At 42.1% G+C, this 21,854-nt stretch overlaps 2 protein-coding genes across 3 annotated transcripts; one reads left to right on the forward strand and one right to left on the reverse strand.

The window, feature by feature from the left end:
* The first annotated feature begins 261 nt into the window (after nt 1-261).
* On the forward strand, nt 262-6,906 carry cxcr3.3 (chemokine (C-X-C motif) receptor 3, tandem duplicate 3). The gene is made up of 3 exons (XM_030103286.1): nt 262-729; nt 3,645-3,974; nt 5,079-6,906. Exons 1-3 carry the CDS (start codon nt 715-717, stop codon nt 5,817-5,819), a joined length of 1,086 nt encoding a protein of 361 aa, XP_029959146.1. The 5' UTR covers nt 262-714; the 3' UTR covers nt 5,820-6,906.
* Nucleotides 3,352-12,758, reverse strand: cxcr3.1 (chemokine (C-X-C motif) receptor 3, tandem duplicate 1). Of its 2 annotated transcripts, XR_003932430.1 has the most exons (4): nt 12,660-12,758; nt 11,346-11,732; nt 10,419-11,218; nt 3,352-3,395 (listed from the first exon to the last, which is right to left on the reverse strand). XR_003932430.1 is itself a non-coding variant. In XM_030103285.1 (3 exons), exons 2-3 carry the CDS (start codon nt 11,721-11,723, stop codon nt 10,484-10,486), a joined length of 1,113 nt encoding a protein of 370 aa, XP_029959145.1. In that variant the 5' UTR covers nt 11,724-11,732; nt 12,660-12,758; the 3' UTR covers nt 10,076-10,483. The 2 variants fall into 2 exon arrangements, 1 of the variants encoding a protein (XP_029959145.1); XM_030103285.1 differs by lacking the exon at nt 3,352-3,395 and having other exon boundaries at nt 10,076-11,218.
* Nucleotides 12,759-21,854: the final 9,096 nt, after the last annotated feature.

Below are 21,854 nucleotides of genomic sequence, written 5' to 3' on the forward strand. Positions count from 1 at the left end.
CCACGCACGCGGCACGGAAACGCCTCCACGCTCCCTTCAAAATAAAACGCGTCGTTTGAATTTAAAGTGCTTAAATCACAAAATGTACAGTATTAAATCGTATCTGTGCTCTCTGAAATGCATCAAAAGTCCATAGTCTTTGTTTATGTGGACTTGTTTCCGCACACGATGCAGCAGATTTGCTCTGAGGATTTTACTTTGAAAGAACGACAACCGGTAAAAGCAGGTTTTCAGGTTGTTGGCAGATCGGAGAGGCGATACTGTGAGAGCGTGATGATGTGACATTTGGTTACCACAAACAACCTAATGTGTTAAACGAGGGCTTTTAAAGTGCGATGGGGGCGTGTGGGAGGTTCGAGTCCGAGCAGAAAGGAGTCCGGATTAAGAAAACCACCAACAGGTTGAGCGCAGCGCTTCTCTGCGCGTTTTTTTTTTTTTTTTTTTTAGTTGGGTGGTGTTTCCTCTGGTGGTTTCTCTGTTTTTAGGATTCCTCCTCAGTCTGCTGAAACACGCGAGTCTCCAGTATCTGCAGCCTTGCTTGTCTGAAGTTTGCGCTCAGACGGAGTGAAGAAGTTTGACAGGCGGTAGACAGCTGCGTCGTTATCGGTCAGCGCGCGCAGCAGATGTGCGCGAGTTGCGGTGTTTACACCGCGTTTAGTCTCATCTGTTCACTCCACAGAAAGCTCGTTGTTCCCACGAATTGCACCTGACAACATGCATAGGAACGCGGTAAGCAGACCCTCTTTTTGTTCCTTTTTGTTCCTTTGTTTGTGATTTTTGCCGCCTTATTATAGTTTATTTTAAACTTCACATGTAGTGTGTTACCATTTACTTTAAATTGCTCATAAATTTCATTTCCTGTCGTTTTTCCTGTGTAGAAGCCTCACAAACCCTGCTGCATGATGTATATTTGTCTGTGCAAGCTGTCTCTTATCGTTGCGTGTGCGATCAGGGTCGGATCCACAGATTCAGGGGGCAGAGGGGGCACAGAGGGTGCCAAGAGTTCAGCTTTCTGCGGGCGGCGATTAGAAATGACACTGCAAGATCTGCTTCCACTTCAGCTACATGAAGATAGAGACTTGAGGAAGCTGATACGTTGAACCTGAAGGGTGATCTTCAGAGCATTGCACGGTGCAGAGTGCCTCGTAATATTCAGCCACATTTAAAATCCAGTATTATCTTTACAGATCATCATTAAAGGCATTAAATGGTTTTTATATACACATTTAAATTGGAATATATTTGGACTGTTTTCTAAGCATTTTCCTTTTTTTAAAAAAAATATTAAACTTTAAATGTTTAAATGTTTTTCCAACTTCTGCAGTGGCTGCAAATTTTATTATTTTACAGAGAACTCATTCTCAAATTTTATCTGCTCCCTGTGATTTTATTGTTGATCATTCTAACAGTACACTAGGCTTGACTCTGGACTCAGAAGCTCCACTTTCAACCAAATCAATAAGAAGAAAACAGATACGTCTGTGAGAAAGAAGACACAATCAATACATCCAAAAGAAACCGTAGGAATGCTGGAATGAGATGGAGGAAATGTAAATTAAATGTACACTATAAGATGTTACGTCAACAACTCAAAATTTACAATAATGCAGTCAAACAGGCAGGAACTTCCCATTTCTCTCAAGTTATCACAGACTATAAAACAACCCCGGGTTCCTCTTCTCCACCTTTGACAATTCAACAGGCACCAATTTTAATAAAACATTTAAGGCGTCGACAGATGCATTTTGCGAAAATTTTGCAGACCACTTCAGAACTAAAGTCATGAACATCAGGATGAGTCTTTTACTCCAACAGGTTTTATCAGCGAACACAGCTGAACTGTTGTCCATGTCTGAGGAAACACTGGAGACTTTTGACCTGGTTGATGAAGGTCTCTTGGTCAAGTTTTCTCTTGAGTAAAACCACATTCCCACATCACTTTTAAAATCATTCTATGGTTTCTTTGAGGAACAGTTTTTAAATGTGAATTCCTCCCTTCAGACGAGTGTCTTCCCCACTGCCTCGAAAACTGCGGTGATGAAGCTCCTTCTGAAGTAGAGCAGTTTAGTCCTCAGTGTTTTTAATAACTTCTGACCTGTAATGACATCAGGTGGAATTTAGACAATTAAAAACTCACAGTGTTGGTTCCACTGGGTCTGATTGCCGCTTTCAACACAGTAGATCATCACATTTTAATAAACAGACTGAGTCACCTGGTGGGCCTCGCTGGTACTATTCTTAACTGGTTCAGTTCTTATCTCACGGATCAATGTTTTTATGTAAGTATGGATGCATGTTCCTTCGGAAGCCATGAAATTAGGTGTGGGGTTCCCCAAGGCTTATTTTTAGGCCCCATTCTTTTTAACCTCAACATGAGACACGGTATCAGTTTCCATAGTTACGCTGATGACACTCAGCTGAACAGCGCCGTGTCTCCTGATGACTCAGGGCCAATAGAAACCCTTTTATTTGTGTGTATTTCATACATCAAGTCACGGATGGCAGTGAATTTTAAAGTTGTTGCAGTGTCTCCTCCTGTGCTTCAGGAAGGATTTGAAGGTTCTTTTACTAGTTTTAATGCACCCTCTTATTTATCTGATCTGTTTTTACCATATCAACCCCTGCGGGGCCTGAAGTCCTCTGGTCGTGGTAATGTGACCAAAAGGTGGAAGAACAACCCACAGTGAGGTGCTTTTTTAACCACGATGGCCTCCGCCAGCAGAACAGTCTGCCAGAGAACCTCAGGACCGCAGAGAGAGACTGTTGATATTTTTAGAAGGGGGTTAAACATTCACCTTTTTAATCAGGCTTTTACCTGACCTTTTTACATTCTTCTTACGTTTTTATCATCATTTAATGATTTCATCAAGTATTTTTAATTTATTTTATTCAGCCTACATCAGGCCTTTTAATATATCTTATATTTTAAAGGTTATTTTTTTGCCCCCAGTGTTTCCTTAGAGGGGCTCTCCATACTGGGGGTTTAATCAGGTTTTCTGGAAACCCTCCGTGGTTCTGTGACTGCTCCCAGTGTGGACGGCCCCAATGGCAGCGTTTCCCATGACCTTTTAGGGCCATCCATGCCATGTTACTCTACTGTAAGTGGTGAGAGTGTGTTAGTGTGTGTTAATTTGTGCGCATGTATGTGTAGCTGTGATGTTTTTGGATGCTGTGGAGCACTTTGTGTTGCTTTTATTGTAGGAAAAGTGTTCTCTAATTAAATATTGATTTGAATGAGTTCTGACTGTTAATCAATAATTTTTATTATGGTGGGAGCTGGTGGAGCCTTGCCACCACGACTAAATAAGAATCAACAGTTCACAGCCCACACACCCTAAGATGATGCATCAGTTGTGTGTGTGTGTGTGTGTGTGTGTGTGTGTGTGTGTGTGTGTGTGAGTGACTGGGCTTTCCGTTCAAACCTACTCCACTGTTGCCTCATCTGGTGACTTGGCACCATGTGAGCGGTAAAACCCCACAAAACCCCAAGTGGATTCAACAAAGGGCAGAGGGGGAGATGGAGGAATTTCCTCTCACTGATAGTGCGCAGAGAGAAAGAGAACTTTGATTGTTTTTTTCCCCTCTCTCAGACAGAGCAGCATTTTCTAATCCTCTCTGAGTCCAACATGTTTGTATCTTCACAGAGCATCGACGTGGAGCTTGATGGATTATTTCGTCAAAACTCCTCCTTTGACTACGATGAGGACTACGTGTATGAAGAAGAATTTGACCCAAAAAGCAGCAAACCGGTGTGGATCCCCGTGGTGTACTCCCTGGTCCTGGTTGTGGGTCTGCTGGGGAATATACTCCTCCTGGCAGTTCTGGCTCAGAGGAGACGGTCATGGAGGGTATCAGACACTCTGATACTCCACCTGGGGATAGCAGACGTCCTCCTGCTGGTCTCGCTGCCCTTGAGGGCTGCGCAGGTTGCCCAAAGTGGACTATGCACCAAAATCTGCGGAGCTGTTTTCAATGTGAGTATCTACTGTTCAGTGGAAGAGGCGAAGGCAGAAAGTGAAAGCAAGATGTTCTCTTTGCAGCTGTGATAAATGGGGTTTCTGAATGACTTGCGTTTGGCTTCAGGCCATCAGAGGCTTCTTAAGCAAGAGAAGGCCGGCGCCGCGCACAGTGTCACTGTTTAACAAGACACTTCCCAGAACAGCATTTAAGACTTTCTGAGAAGCGTGAGAAGGAAAAGGAAGGGCTCACCCGGAGGAGAAGTGAAATTTAGGACAATTTTTCATTTCATGTCATCTCAAATTTCAGCTCTCCTGCATGCATGTGCTCTGCTTGTGGCTCGCTGTTTTTTTTTTTTTTGTTTTTTTTTTTTGTTGAAGCTAAAGAAGTCAATGAAGATGAGTTCGAGTGTCTCTTATCGAGCAGTGTGACAATGACTGGCAGAAACCTTCAATGCATAATCCTCAGATTTAGGAGTGAACACGATGTTTCTGTTGTTTTCTGTTCCAGTAGGGTATAGCAGCGTCACTTGGGAGAGATCAACATTTTCTCCAGTCTTTCGCAATATTAAAAGTTTGAGGAACGCTGCTCTGTATAGAAAAGCACAGAATAACTGGTTCCACATTTGTGTGGTGTAATATAAAGATTTCTTCTCCATAGATCCCAGTAGACCTCAACTAAATCCTGGACTGTGATAACACAGGGAGTTGGTATTCAGCCATAAATTCCAGTGTCACTCTCCTGAAAGCGCACGTGTGTTCAGAACAGTTTGAGTTTCATTATTACTATGCAGGACTTGGCAGCTCATGAAGGACATGTGTGTTTTTACATCTTTTCAGTCCCCAGGCTGTGGTGAAGGAGCTTTTATGACTATGCTGGAGACATTAATTGTATCTCCTGTGCAGTAAAAGAAAAAAAAATAATCAGAGGATCCTTGTTGGATCAAAGTGGAAGGTTTATCAGCAGAAAGGTGCAACCTGGTTTCAGATAGCTGTGCTTTTTTGCTTGGAATACACGAGAGGCATGTAACAAGTGGCAAAGATGGATAGATTTATTGTTGTCATTCTGCTTTTTTTTTTTTTTATCTTTTCTGAACCCATTATCCCTTTTCTTGTCCACAGGTGAACTTCTTCTGTGGGATCTTCCTGCTGGTGTGCATCAGTCTGGATCACTACCTGTCCACCGTCCACGCCACGCAGGTGTTCTCCCACAGGAAGCCCTGGTCGGTTCACGCCGCCTGCGTGTCGGCGTGGCTCCTCTCCCTGCTCCTCACCATCCCTGACTCTTTCCTCCTGGAGGCCAGTGAACAAGCGAGCGAGAAGAAAATGGCGTGCGTTCACAGCTACCCCGGCTCTGCTCACAGAGCGTCACGCGCGTTCCACCACGTAGTGGGCTTCACGCTGCCGGCGGCCGTGCTGATCTTCTGCTGCGCCTCCGTCCTGCTGCGCCTGCAGTGCAGCTGTAAAGCTCTCCGGCAGCAGAGGGCCGCCATGCTCATCCTGCCCCTGGTGGGGGCGTTCTTTCTCTGCTGGATGCCGTACAACTTCACGCTCATCGTGGACACCCTCACCGGCGACCCCAGGAAACCCCGAGACGAATATTTAAAGACGGCGCTCCTGGCCACCACGGTCTTGGGCTGCGCTCACGCTTGCGTCAGGCCTCTTCTCTACCTCGGTCTGTGCAGGAACTTCAGGAAGCGCTCAGCCGCCCTGCTGCGCTGTGTCACAGTGGAGCCGAGCAGCTCGCTGTGGGAGCTGGGTGTGGAGGACGAGGAGGCCCCGCCCCGGCAGGACCACGCCGAGGACGAGCTGAAGCAGATGACCGGTGTCGTGGAGCAACAGACGCAGGCAGATCAGTGCTGATGAATGGAAACGGCCCCCGCCGTCCACCCCCTCCATGACTCAGAGACATCTGAACAATGGTCCGTCTCTGAAGGTCATTCAGTGTGGGCTCGCGTCATGAGTTGAAGCATGGAGTCTGTGTTGTGCAATGATGAGAGATGGATATTTATAGGGACACATTGACATTCCAGTTAAACATGAAAGCTTCAGAGTCACATCAACCGTTATACTTCTATTTTATCATCACTGTCGCATCGATTGAGAATGAGCACCCTCAATAACTATGAACATTTCATATTACAATTTCTATTTTAAATGTAGCACACTGCTTTTCTTTATCTACACTTTAATAGATTATGTCCGTGAATAGATTTCCAATAAAGGCATTACCATTAAATCTGTACAAAATGCAAGATCAAAGATATGTTCTATTACACAGCCAAACAGTACTTAATACTTCATTACTGATAAAGTCCAAGTAAATGTTACGCCTTTCGTTTGAAGTAGGGACAATTTTAAATCCCACAGTTGCTCAGTTCTTGTGTTTAATTAGGGGTCTTATCTCAGTCTGGAGGAAATTTCCCTGTGGTGAAATCCTCGTCTCCTTTCTGTCTGACTTCATTGTTGCAACATGAGCGTGTGGACAGTCGCACAAGATCTGGCACAAACAAGCTGTGAATTCATGAATCAGGCGACGGGGTGAGACCGAGGAGGAGGAAGCAGAGAGGAAGAAGCTGCTGCTGCAGCCGCCGGCGCCGGCACCGCCGCCGCCTTTTCACAGCTTTCTGTTTACTGTCATCTGAAGATGTCTGTCGCAGACAGCTGTGGCACGCCGTGTTATGGAAGGGAAAATGACTGAGGACTGGAAAAACGAGTAGGCTGCAGATGGAGGGAAGCTACAGACGCAACAACTGAAACGCAGAAATAGAGGCGCATGTTGTTGGTTTTACTTTCATGTTGCTCTGCAGGTTGAATCTCGCCTGTCGAGTCTCTGCAAGGCTCAGAGCCAGAAAATTATTTAAAAAGTACATACAAATGTAACCTCAGAGTGTACTTTAATAATTTGTTGCTCTTTTGGGAACACAGTGGACTGTAATTTCCCTCTCAAGGGAAAAAAAAAAAGTTTCTTCCGATCAGGCCACCTTTTTTTTTCTTCTTCTTCAATTTCCAGTTTCTGATCTCTTGCAAATTTTTTCAGTTCATGAAAAGCATCGTCTAATGTGGGAAGTGCTGGTGGACTGCAGCAGCAGTTCTCCATCACAGGAATGGCCACTTATACTCTCAGCAAGTTAAAGCATTATTTCCAGTGCCAAGTGAAGGTCATCTGCTCTCTACAAAGGAGATTCTCAGGACTTTTTCTGAAGCGTAGCAAAATTAAAAGCACAAGTATGAATTCAGGGAAGTTGCATAGACTCAGCCAAGACCCATTCCCTGGAATGCAAGTGATTTAAATACAAGTTAGTGCATGTTGACAAGAGTAGTTGATGTGTGAAATACCTCAATTATAGTTTTTTTTTTGTTTTGTTTTTTTCCCAAACTCCCGCTGATGACCTGATGGAGTGATTCTGACAGAGTGGGAACAGTTTCCTGCAGGAGCTGTCAGAACGAAAGCTACAGGAATAGATCTGGAGATGAGCGGGATGAGTTTCCTTTTCCGTTTAAATGTTTTCCAAATAGGAGACGGGGAAAACTCATTTTGATCAAACACATTTATATTGTGCAATTTTGATTAAATTTCATATGAGGTGGTTCAAACACTTAGAAAAATTAAAGTGTCTAAAAACTGTAAAAAGCATTAAAAAGGTACCCGGTAAACTATAAGTTAAGTGTTTGTTTAAAAAGTAGCAGATTTCATATTTGAAAGCAGCTCATGAACAATAAAAATTATGATTTTTGTTTCTTCTGGAGCCCAACAGGCACTATATTATCTTTTGAATGTGAAAACCATAACACAGATGTTCAACCAATTCAGTTCAGTTCAGTCATTTAAGAAAAAAAAAGGCTGAGATGGAAAACTCTGCCTTGACATATATTTAAGCAACACCCTGAGATGGAAATGTGTTTATACTGTAGATAAAGTGGTAGTTTGCGCCACCACCGCCCAGTTCTGTTCTAATGTTTGCTCCGCATGTTGTAATTATGTAAGACACAGCGCGATGTTTCATCAGAATAACCACATGCTTGCTGACTGATCTGGAGCACTTTTGGCCATAGTTTCTCTCTTAAAACATTTTGTTTTGCATAAACCACATGTATGAAGAAAAGTCTGGTTGTGTTTCGGTTTCTTGTCAAAAAGCTGAAATGTGTTTCCACAGAAACCGTCAAATATCAGTTTCGCTTTTTCCTTACCTTCACATTTCTCAGTTGATCATAGTCATAAATGTACTGAAAGTTGTGCACACAGTTTCTATATTATCTGGATGTTTAGCTTATAGACATAATGTGAATTGTAATGTACAGTCTGACTTATCCGAGTATTAACTATCGTTACGACATGCACTGTGTTACTTTTTGCTATTTCTATGGGAAATGAATTTTCTATTTGTCTGTTACACAATCACTCAAGAGTGCTTTTCAGAAAATGTCCAGTTAAAATAAATCATGAGTAAAAGAACAATAAAATTGTCCACAATGTGCCTGGGCTGATGTGTTTTGGTTCATTGCTTTTTTTTTTTTTTTTCTTTTTTTTTGAGACTACACATTAAAACATCAGACATTTATACAAGCTTAAATACTTAAAGAAGTAAAATACCAGCTAGTTTAGTCTTTTGCCCCACAGTGGAATCAGACCATAGTTGGATCTAAAGATTAACTCTCAACACTTGAACATTTTCTATCACTAACTTTTTATAACCTAAAATAAAGAGCCTAAACAGGCAGTGTTTCCAAACACTACACGGCACTACTGCCTTTAAAGGCATAATGGCATGATGGTTTAGTTTACTGTCTTTCAGTAAAACAACAAACAGTCTGCTGAAAGAACCAAAACAACACTTGAGAGAATCTGAAGCAGAAATCTTTAAAGGTTAAGAAAAGAAGCCTACTTAAATATATTTTAAATCAACTTTTCTTTGTTGCTGTTACTGCATGAAACCGATTTATTGAAATGTCCACTGTGGGTTTGTGTTGGTTCATGAGACATTTGCATGTGTTTGACTACGGTGAGTTTGTCTGAAAATGCTGAGAGGCATCATCACAGAAATACAACAGCTGTAAAGGAGTTCATGTAAGTAACTTAGACACAAACTCCGGATTTTAAAAACCTGGTGAAACTGTCTATAAATGTAACAAACTTCATTGGAGTGCAGGATTTTTATAATACGCGTAATGACTGTATCCGGCCACTGGGTGGCAGCATTTCTGCATCTACACTGATGTTCCCTAACAGGTGATTGAAATGACAATATATTCGACAAATTTTCTAAAAATCTCCAAAACAGAAACATTAAAGCAAAAAGGAATTACTGTTTAATTGATTATTTGGAGTCAAATACTTGTTTGTAGTAATTTTAACCTTCAGGAAAGACTTGGTACTGTTCAAGATCTAGAATGCAGACTGCAAATCCAGCATGAATATGTTCTGAAAAGACAAACCAAAGTTTTCTGAGGGATCATTCCTGATTCAGTTCATGCTGAAGTAAAATTCCAGACCTCACACATGTTCTAAGAAACAAGATCCAATTTGTAAAGAAAACTATAAAGGATGGCATCTAAAATAAGTGAGGCTTGCGATGCGTTTAATAACTGAATGTGAACTCCCACCTTTCTGGAAATGATTACAATCTTCGGCCTGCAGATGTGGGTATGAGCCATTTCCCCTGACTGAAGAGCGGAGTGCATGTCAGTGCAGGAGCTGACAAGTCAACACGCTTCAGAAAGAAACTGAAATCTGGCAACCAGCGCATTTGTTCAGAAGAGTCCAGTCTGTTTTTTTTTACATTTGCAAAAGGTGAGTAGATTGCTTTTTGCAATTTTATTGAGCTCTTGATACTTAAAAAAAAGAATTTATTTGCTTTGTATGGTTTAACCATACATTTTCCACAATGTCTCTTGGGCAAAAAAAAATGCACCTTGCTGTAGTCTCTGATGGTGGAACTGGAAGTTACTCAGCTCAGAAAAAAGTGGACTGGCTTTTTGTTCGATGTCAACTTGTTTGTTTGCTTGTTGATATCTGTTGTTTTTTTGTTTTTGCCTTTTCTCTCTTTCTGTATGAATGAAAGTGCCATGAGATGGCTGTCAATAAAAATGGAATTGAAATCATGATTTCAAAAATCATATTGTTGGTTTTTCAAAAACAAACTTTATTGTACACTTTATCAAAAACAAAATATCAAAATATATAAAAACTTGAAAAGAAATGTGATATAAAACCAAAAGATTTGCATTTTTCTTATAAAACAACATCTCAATACAATCATCAAAGTCTTCCTGCTACAAAAACATACGTGGCTTTAACCTATGACATAATGCTGTCGTTCACAAAGGGGTCAAATTTGCGCCAACGAGAAAAGTTTGCTGCCAACAAGTGCAAGTGAGAGTTCTAGAGAGAGATGGAGAATCCAGGTTCTCAAGTATCTGCCTCCTTAGTTTGAGGTGTAAAGCCTGTAGATAAGCCAGTATGTGTGTGTGTGTGTGTGTGTGTGTGTGTGTGTGTGTGTGTGTGTGTGTGTGTGTGTGTGTCTTCCTCAGATTGCGATGGAGTTGGAGGTGTCTGCAGACTCCGACCAAACAGAGCTCCTCCGGCTGCTGGCCACGGACTGGAATTTGGCGCCCATCTTCACCTTGCAGCCCAGAGACCTCAGGATGCTCAGGAGCTGCCGACGGAACTTCACCCCCACGAAGGCGTACAGGATGGGGTTGAGGCTGCAGTGGAGGTAGCCCAGGCAGGAGGTCACCACGGTTGCTTTCTGCAGGGACAGCGTGGCTCTGCAGGTGTTGTTGTTGTCGAGCTGAAGGGTGTCCACCATGAGCGTGATGTTGTACGGCGTCCAGCAGAGGAAGAACACCACCACCACGGAGATGATGACCCTGAACGCCTTCTGCTTCTGGAGCCCCTGGGTGCCGCAGCGAAGTCGGCGCAGGATGCAGGCGTAGCAGTAGATCATGATGACCGAAGGCAGCAGGAAGCCCACGACGTGGTAGACCAGGCGCGACGCCAGCCGCCACGCTTTCAGTGCCTCCAGGCCGTAACTGAAGTAGTTCCGAATGCACTCCGTTTTATCCCGCCTGGGATCGTACATGGCCTCGTAGAAGATCCAGTCAGGAATGGAGAGGAGCAGGGAGAAGAGCCACACAGCCATGCAGCTGCCATGAACGACCCAGGGGTTTCTGCGGGAGTACATCTGCGTGGCGTGGACGATGGACAGGTAGCGGTCCAGACTGATGCAGGCCAGGAGAAAGATCCCGGTGTAGAAGTTGATCTGAGGGTGCAAACGAAGACAGCAAAAACACGGCGATGAATGAAAAATTCTGTGCATCTTCTACCTCATGAAGCCAAACTGAGACACCGACCGCAGGTGCTTCCGATTCCGACTGCTCCATTCTCACCGTAAAAACAGATCCGGTTATCTTGCAGTGGACGGTGCCGAATGCCCATCCTCTCTCTCGAGCGTACTGCACAGTCCAGAAGGGCAGCGTGACCAGCAGCAGGACATCCGCCACCCCCAGGTGGAGGATGAAGGTGTCTGTGACGCTCCATTTCTTCCTGCTCCGACACAGCACCCCCAACAGGATTGCGTTCCCCAGGATGCCCACAACAAAGGCCACCGAGTACAGGACAGGTATGAAGACCGCCTCGAAGCGCGTGCCTTCATCCAGGTCGCAGACTTCGCCCCCATCACAACAGTCATATGGGGAGTCAGAAGAGGCATTGTAGTCGTTTAAAAGTGAATTTATGTCTTCATCACTCAGAGTGAAGGGATCCATTTGTGAACCCTGTGTAGAAAAAAGGAAACTTCACTTTAATACAGTCTAAGCATTCCAACCTGCAGTGTGGTTCGTCCACGTGAGGGAGCTATTTATCCAGGGGGAAAAAAATACAATCAAGTCATCGAGATGCTTCAATTCACTGTCTGAGCATCAAGTTGTATAATGTGAATTTACAATGTAAAAAAAAAATCTCAATAAATAACAGTAAATGTTACAAATAAAAGATGATGGACACAATCGTCAGTTAGTTTCTCTGAAAGACGTGATTGGAGAAAGCTAAACGTTCATCTTTTCTGGGTGTTTAAATGTTGGCGTATCGCCCCAACATGACGATTGTGGTTTTGCAAGAGCTGCAATTCATGTGGATTAACTTGCTGTTTGTGATCAATCAATGTGATCTCACTTCTCCATCGTGGCCATATTACAGACAGGATATGAGCACTTTCCTTTTTACAAACAGATGGGGAAGAGAAATAGATTTTCACATCCAGGAGGAAACACGTGAAACACAACATGGAACAAGTCAAGAGCCAAACCTTTCTCAAATGAAATAACATAAATTAAGATAAAATAAAACGAACCACACTGTTACTATTATTGCGATTATTATCTCTATTATTATTGCGATAGAAGTGATGCTTACTACATGATGCTCTTATCTTCGATCACCCGTGACACAGCTCCGCCAATATTAACAACTTTAAATGCAAAAATCTCTAAATTCATCACAGTTTAATGCAAATAAAATGGCACGCCGGACATAGAATCCAAAAACAAAAGTAGTAAACAGCAAGGGGACATTAAAAAACAAAGCATGGTGCAATTATTAGCATTTATTGCAGGGCAAATTTCAATACTTGATATTAAAGTCACGATGCATGAGGCATTTCTAAAGACAGCATCAGAATAAAGAAAAAGACAATAAAAACTTACTGAACAGTGTGTGGAAACCGCCCGCAGGAGAGATCAGCTTTGCAGTCCAGCTTCATGTGCTCGCACCACGGGGGAAGTTACAGAGAAAGTACTCACGCACAAAACCCACACGCACGTGCACGTGCACGTGCACGCATGCGGGGGGGGCGCGCACGCACACATGCACAAGCTTCACGCTACAGAGAAAAGTTTTACAGCTGAATGAAGAACAACAATTAAAGTGCAAACAGTGAGATGTGTGGGGGACGTTTAGGGAAAGTGGCAAAAAAAACAACAACAACAACATTTAGTTCATTTGGAAGCAACAAATGTGTGTTTAAAAAATCTGAGTGAACTCAGCAGCAGTCTAATTCATAAATTGTAGCTTGAAATAGTGTAGATCTTGCTGCGTTTGTTGAAGATGTCTTCACACAGATGTGAAGATATGGTTCTGCTTTGAAGAAATGAAGTAGTTTTGTTTTCCAGAGAAACTTAGGAATAACAGTTCTCTGAATTCACTCACTAATTCTGAAAACACACTAGTTCCATCCTGCATGTGCTCATTTCAGGATCTGCTGGTGATGAATGAACTACAGGAGCTGCATCTTTGTTATGCAGAACCAAAATGATTCACTGACACATATTTCACTTGCACACACGGGAAGTATTTACTGATACAAAAATAAGAGATTTAGCTAAAAGGGCTTAAAAGAAAGGTAAAGTTTCCCCAAATGTATTATTGCACCTATAAAACAAATGGAAATCTGTAGGTGGACCAAGACTGCTAATATTTTCCACTGTTCAGTCAGTTGTGGTGTAAATGAATGCTTGAGCAGACAGATAGATAAATGACTGCAAAACATTCATGTCTGTTCACCATTTCCTGAACACTTTTGCTATAACTGAGTCGTTGTGATGCCGAAATGTCCACTGGATAAGGAAGGCTAAGTTTCTCTGCAGTCTGACTAATATTGTTGTTCAAAATCTTAATGTGTTGCTCTTTTTTCATGGCGCCGTTCAGTTTCCTGGTTCATTGGCTGATGAACTCCCCCAGAGCATTACATTTCCACCACCTTGTTTTTTGGCAGTGGGGGTGGTTGTGAATGGCGAGCAGCCACGATGTGCAGTCCATGACCATCCACAAACCAATTCCAGACTTAAAACAGCTTTTCTCAATCAATCTCAGTAATCAAGATGCTTTAGAATAGCTTGGACTGTTTGGATCGCTGTAGAACTTTGGATGTTTCCACAGACTGGGACACTTTGCAACATTATCTTCTTTTGGTTAAAATAGCTGAGCAATATTTTTTGCAATGATTCCAATTGTACATCATATTGTCATCTTTCAGGAGAAGCCTGTGCCATCTCTAGTAAAAGAAGAAACAAAAAAAAGAAACTTGCTGGTTGAATAAAAGTAACTTTAAGTCAAAATTTGCCCTTTGGGCTGAATAATTATGGGCTTGACTGCATTCTGTGGGTGGGACACTGTTTTGCTCTCTGAGTAGATTGTTCCTCAAGAGTCAGTGTTCCTTATTTCATTACTTTGTTGTACTATAGGAGGAACTCTTGGTCATGCTTGTCATCTTTTGTTCTGTGTTTTCACACTTTTGTAAACAACTACGCCAACAGCAGAGTCACACCGTCAGCCTTACAGAGCAGGTTTTGCCCATCCTGGATGACTGGCAGCAGACCGTCATGCTGTGACCATGAACAGATGCAAGGTGAAAGAAGGATCTCTAAAAGAAACTCCAAGGACCAACCGTACCTCAAAGTGGTGGGGGGGTTAAAGAACTTAAAGGGTAAATAAATGAGTCATTCCGCCGTGGTCACGGTGGCTGGTCTCTCAGACTTACGAGCAGAAATATGCTTGCATTCATTGACGTATGCCATCACATATCGTAACCATGCTGAGTAGAAAGAGGAGTGACTGTAACAAGATTGTAAATGACTGCAGAAGAGAGCCAGGGTCGAGAAAAGCTTCAGCTCCTGTTGTGACTGTCTGAGCGCCGCACCAGGACCTGAAAACGACTGTTTGTGTGTTGGAGAATATTAATACCAAACCTGGGTTACCTGGTGGTTAAACTCACTCACAGTGCAGACAGCTTACAGCTGGAGTGGGCAGCTCAAAGCTACAGAGGAGTTAGTTTGATGAAGAATGTGTTAGTTCTCAGGAGCAGTAAACAAAAAGTAAACTCCACTCATTTTTAAAATTAATGCAACATCTTTGGGCCTTGCAAAACACATCTCAGCATCTATATATTTTTTATACTAAATATTTTCGCCCTTTTTTGATCAATTTCTTTGTTGCGATCACTGTTGTGTCCAACTTTGCAAGCTCCTCTAACTTCACGATTTATTTAAAAAACAGACCACTACAATTGCAAGGCCGAACCGCCACATGCTCTTTTAAAGCCGCTCGTGTTTTTATGTAACAGGGTGCTTTACAGGAACCGTCTGTTCATGATCTCAGTGTGTTGGAAACAGCTTGTATGACTCACACGTTCAACATCAGCCCTCTTTCTGTTTCTGGCGAAGAAGAGTGTTTTCCACCATTCTAATGTCATAACAGAGATCTTCCATCACAGCCGGGATTTGAACCTGAAAAACTCAAAGTCAAGATTAAACCTGATGCACAAACAAAAGTCGCAAAGTGTTTTAGTGAAACAAATGGAATTAGAAGCTCCTTTATCAAAATTACAAATTTAAACCATTATTTTAGGTGTTTTATTGGTTAAAATATGCATCGTGATGTAATTAGGAAAAACTATGAATTAACTTCTTCATCTTGATAACGCAGCTCGTCAAAAGATCTGCCTGATAAAAAACACACTCTTACTATCTGAAATGTGCATATCAGTGTTAAATCTCTTCCTGAGTCTTTCACATCAACGCAGTTCCTGTTTAAAAAAAAAAAAACCTCTCGGCGTTCATCTCACCTTTTTTTTTTTTTTTCCTCTGTATCACTCATGTTGTGCACAGACATTAGCTTCACCACCTGTGACAGCCTCAAAGGTTAGACCATTTCCCCTTCACCCGTATCCTGTGCGTGGTGTTCAGACTGTGTTCCTGTTTTTTTTCACACCTTTTTCACAGCTCCTCTACTCTGCAGAGTGTATGCAATTCTTGTGGTCAGAAATGCAGCTGGAAGTTTGAATTTTTTTTTTTCTAAGAGAAAAACACAAGAAAAGCATGCAACTTTTTTCAAGTTCTTACTGAACTAATAAATAGCTTTAAAATGTGCAATTATATTATAACGTGGGTTGCATGATGCCTTAAATATTTCGTTCTTCTTGTGTTTTAATCAAAGGGACATCAAAAGCAGTTTTAATAATAATGTGCTCGACGGCGCTAAAAACCACAACCTCAAAAACTGTATCAGTTGTAATCAGAACTCATTTATGATCTGAGGCGCAGCATGACATTATCATCCATGTGAAAACAGATGTGACATCTATTGAAACAGTAATATCAGAAGAGTGCAGGTGCAGAACGTCACGTTTGACCTTTTGATTTGACAATATTTCGCGTTTATCTGATTTCACAGTTTTGGGATATTTAAATCTGGTATCCTCTGTAATTTCAGTGCTCAAACCTACAGCCTATAGTCTAAACTGGAGTCTCAAAGTTGGGGGCCGGCCCCGATTCGGCCCTGGAGCCAGGTTGGTCGAAAAGGGGCTTAAGATACAGAAAAACAGGCTGACTAACCTCTGTCTCCACCAAAAACATCAATATTAAAATGCCGTTTTTCCTCAAACTATTCTTTGAAAAATGATTCATTTGTCTTGTGGTCGGAGTCCTAAATTTAGGTTATGTTTAATGCTGCATTAGCGTCGAAACCATGGAAATATATCAGTTAAGGAACTGAAAGAAGACTTTTTTTTTAAAATCCACATGTTAGTTTTATTTCCTAATATACTGTAACAGTGTTTGTAATGCACGTTACTACATTTGAAAAAGGTTTAAAAAAGTGGTATGCAGTGATACAGTCAGAGACATGTTTTTTTTAGAAGATATAATTAAAATATGCTTTTGAAAATTAGCTCAGCAAGAGGCTTCTTTTGTGTGGTACTCAGTTTCCTTCCTGCAGCTTCTGGTTTCCACAGAAAAGAGGTGATGCCACATATTGTGGGTTAGTGTGCCACAAACATCAAATACAACATTCAATGTATCTTCAACCCTACCGAGAGGAGATATGTGTGAAGACAGGGTGCAACCTGATGTTTGAAGCCTCACACATGAGGCTATCAGCAAGAGGGATCCAGAGCATGACGGGCCGGGCCCACACCTCAAATCTCTCAAACATTTCAAGAGTGTAAGTTTTGGTTTATTTTTGAACACTCAAGTTTCTCTTCTCTCCATGACCTTCTCTGGACGGGTGTTTCCCTTCGTGTGCCTGATCGGTTTGATCAGTGAGTGAATGATAAAAAGAGACAAAGTGAGGAAAATAAAGCAAAGATGGGATGATAGTGTAATAAAAATGCAATGAAAAGTGTAAGAGCTGCGACTTCTAACTATAACTAAACAAAAGTGAATCAAAGATATCTTTAAACTATCTAAAAGAAATACTTGTAGGTCTAGTCATTTCTACATATTTTTTTCAGTTTCTTGCACAGATAAATGGACAAGAGTCACATGTAACCTATAGTTTTATGTGGTATTAAGATCAATTTTGATTTTTGATTTTTTACTAATGACCCTAGTGCCATCGCTAACGCTTTCAGCTTGCATTTTTCCCAAACACCAGAGGTTTCTCCCCTTTCACATACTCAGTCAATAGTTCATTCTCTGCCGTGCAATAGCTCTTTCATGTTCAAGCATGTCACCTCAGCTGAGGTCCTGGAGGCAATAGGCAAGTTATCTTTAAGTGCAGGACCTGGCCCTGATGGCATTGAGAGCAAATATATCAAACTTGCTGCAAATGCTCTCTCTCATCCTCTAGCTGAACTTTTCAATATGTCCTTTTCAACCTGCACAGTACCTTATGCATGGAAAGCTTGTAAAGTTATCCCCGTGCACAAAAGAGGAGATATGCAAAACATTAATAATTATAGACCTATATCAATAATTAATTGTGTAGTAAAACTTTTTGAGAAAATTGTCTTTGATCAGTTATCTAATCATCTTGCCAGACATAACTTGTTGGCTCAATGCCAGTCTGGGTTTAGAAAACATTTTTCCACCTCTTCAGCTCTTCTGAAATTTACTAATGACATATTTCATAATTTTGGCAATAGTATGTGCACTGGTGCTATTTTTCTCGATTTAACTAAAGCTTTTGATCTTGTAGATCACTATTTACTTCTAGACAAATTACATGCCATTGGACTTGATAGATCTTCGTTATTGTTGTTTAATTCTTATCTACACCACCGCAGCCAATCTGTGTCATTTCAAGGCACTCAATCTAATTTTATTGGAATTGATAAAGGGATTCCCCAAGGTTCCTCTCTTGGGCCTCTGTTATTTTCAATATTTATTAATGACCTACCACTTTGCTGCACAAAATGTGATATACATCTCTATGCAGACGATACAGTCATCTATTGTTCCAGACCTGTTATCTCAGAAATAAATGAATCCCTGCAGTATGATTTCGATTCTGTGCAACAGTGGTTGTCATATAATAAATTACTCCTTAACTAAACTAAATCATACTCTATGTTGTTTAAGCGATGGTGTATAGATACTCTGGAAAATAACCTTAGTCTACATTTTTTGGATTTCTCTCCTCTTGAACCCACAGACTCCATTAAATACCTTGGAGTGTAGCTGGAACAAGATCTCTCTTTTAAACGACATATACAAAACATTACTAACAAATTGAATTATCGTTTAAAAACACTATATCGATCTATAAACTGTTTCACTTTTCAAATTTGGAAAAGAATAGTTACACAATTGCTGCTTCCCATGTTGGACTATGCAGATATAGTATATTCAAATACGACTCAAACTTATTTGCATACTTTGGATATTGTCTGCAACAAACTCTGTCGTTTTGTTCTCCGCTGTCCCTATCTGACTCACCACTGTGAGCTGTATGAGCAGCTGTCATGGCTTGCTCCTTCTCAGAGGAGACAGTATCACTGGTTACAGTTTATTTTCAAATGTATACACCTCAACTACCCAATTTATTTGAAAAGATACTTAGTGCCTTTCAGTGCTCCTTATGGTTTACGTCATCATGACCAAATTTATCTGAATGTACCTAGAACCAGATTAGAAATTGGAAAACTAGCTTTCAGCGTAAAAGCTCCTCAAGACTGGAATAACCTTCCCGAACATATTCGCTCAATAAACTCAATTCAAATGTTTCGAAATTCTGTTTTCTCATTTCTTCGGAATGTCTGTTCATGTTTATAAGTTAGATATATCTTGACTGTCTCCACACTTCAAGGGGAGTGCAGAGGCTTGGCTACACTACTCTACAAGTCCTCACTTCCCCTGTCAACCCTCTCAGGTTTTGGGGAGGGTTCTGGGTATTTCATTCCCCTTGGTCACCCTTTGCTCATTGGGCAGGGGGGAGGCCTGCAGCTGTGGATCCTCTGCCCAGCTCACAATAAACCCCGTTCTATTTAGCTTTACTTACTTATTCATTTAGTATGCACTGATGCTTTTGTTACTTAATCTTGTTGTGCTTGTTTTGTGTGTGTGTGTGTGTGTGTGTTTTTTCCCTTATATTCTTATATATCTGTGTTTTACCATCTATTTTATTTTTTTTGAAACCAATGTTATGCTGGGCTGCACGGTGGCGCAGTGGTTAGCGCTCTTGCCTCACAGCAAGAAGGCCCTGGGTTCAAATACCGGCCGGGGCTCAGGGCCTTTCTGTGTGGAGTTTGCATGTTCTCCCCGTGTGTGCGTGGGTTCCCTCCGGGTACTCCGGCTTCCTCCCACGTCCAAAAACATGCATGGTAGGTTAATTGATCACCCTAAATTGCCCCTAGGTATGAATGTGTGAGTGAATGGTTGTTTGTCTATATATGTCAGCCCTGCGACAGACTGGCGAACTGTCCAGGGTGTACCCCGCCTTCGCCCACAGCAGCTGGGATCGGCTCCAGCCACCCGCGACCCCGAAAGGGATAAAGCGGCAGAAAATGAATGAATGTTAGGCTTATATGCCAAAAACTGACACATTTGTAATATAATGGAGTCTGATGGTTCCATATGTCTTACTTTGTGCATGATGCGGTGGTGGCAGTGGCTGGGGAGTTGGTTGATTCACGACAGCTGTGTGTGTGTGTGTGTGTGTGTGTGGTTATTGTTGTGTTTTGTATTTTTGGTTTTGTTTAGTTCTCTTGTCAATTCATTGTATTATGACTATTATGGTTGGCCCTTTTTTATGCCATGCTCCTTATGTTAATTGTCATTTCATTCAGAGGAACCCCTTGAAAACGAGATGATGCATCTCAAGAGGTTACTCCTCTATAAATAAATGTTGAATAATAATAATAATTTCTGAATAACTGTAATAATTGATAGTAATCAGCAAAGACTGCAGTTAGAAAACGAGTTCGGCATACGCTCACACAATATTACAGAAACCAGCTGCTGTGTTTGAAAACACAGATTTGTCAAATTATAAAACATAGACAACCTCTGGCTCGAAATAGGGAAACAAAACAACTAGACATAAGAGTGACATGTGTGTGTTCTGGTGTGTATGTGAATGAGTGTCAGACCACAGAAATGTGTACGAGCTCTTGTTCACTTGTCTGCGTGTAGTACAACATGTGTGTCTGTGGTAAAACTACGCAACATTTGTGTGTGTGTGTGTGTGTGTCTAAATCAATGACCCATGGTTGTTGAAAAAAAAAAAAAGTATAAGAAGAACAAACGATATTTTACTTTTTTCTTCAAAGCCTGGACAGGGCATCAGCCAAGACATTTTCCTTACCCTTTCTGTGCCGTATTACCAGGTTGAAATCCTGCACAATCAACGCCCAGTGCATCAGTCGCTGGTTGTGGTTGTACATGCGCACAAGGAACCTGAGTGGGTCATGATCTGTGAAGACGACAACTGGCAAGGGACTGGATCCAACGTATACTTCAAAGTGCTGGAGTGCCAACAGCAGAGCAACAGCCTCCTTTTCAATGGTGGAGTAATTTACCTGGTGCCCGTTGAACTTTCTCGAAAAGCAGCACACCGGGTGATCGACCCCACTAACATCCTCCTGCAGCAGGCGGCCCCGGCTCCAACTGCTCTTGCGTCGACCTCTAACTTAAACAGACGAGCAAGATCAGGAGCAGCGAGCACGGGAGCGTGGCTGAGGAGAGCCTTGATGTTATCGAATGCATGCTGGCATGAGTCCATACAAAGTCAAGCTTGGGACTCTTTTTGGGGGGTTTTTTGGCAGTATATGAAGTTGTCCAGCTAACTTGGTGATGTTGTAATGCAACCTGCATTCATTTGTGTTGTGTTACGGCATTGTTATACCTTCAGTCCGTGACATTTGAGAAGTGCCAAAGTGCCAAGGCCAACCCTGGTGTCCTGTTAAATTCATATAAAGACATACAGGGCCATCTTCAATCAAGACAAAAGCGTTAAAACTCAATGTGTGCGTGTGAAAAAAGAAGGAAAAAATATATTGTGGAGGTTGCAGAAACGGAGCAGTCGGGTGTGTGTTCGACGGCCTTTATTTGACACTCCACTGACAGCTGTCAAACGGACACACCACCACGTCAGGTTACTTCCGCCTTTTTAACCCCCATCGTTAGTGCACCACACCGCCCCACGTCACCAAGCCCCGCACCTTCTAATGTGAGAATACCCTAATCCACAGAAAATTTGATTGGGGGTCACAAAAGCAGAGATGTCACAAAAGCAGAGATGTCACATGCGCGCTTGGTCAGAGGCACCTGCCAGTAACCTTAAAGCAGATCCAGTTATGTTACGAGTTTTGCAGTTTCCAAGTTACACAGTCCTCCAATCGAGAAAAAGGGTGAAACCAAACCATGCATACGCGCCCACACACACACCACCAATCCAGCAGCAGCCGTAACAACAGGACGCTTCCTGTCAGGTGCACCTCGAGGTACGAACCAGAGGAGACCATCTTCACAGCTGCTCCGGGGTGATGCCACTCCTGCAAAAATCCACAATCATCTCGTTGGTCAAGTCCTCCACCTCCCACCTCAGTTTCTGCAGGATGATGGTGTTAAATGCAGAACTGAAGTCCAGAAGCAGCAGCCTCACGTAAGAGTCCTTGTGGTCCAGGT

Source organism: Salarias fasciatus, chromosome 11 (genome assembly GCF_902148845.1).
Source record: "Salarias fasciatus chromosome 11, fSalaFa1.1, whole genome shotgun sequence".
NCBI lineage: Eukaryota > Metazoa > Chordata > Actinopteri > Blenniiformes > Blenniidae > Salarias > Salarias fasciatus.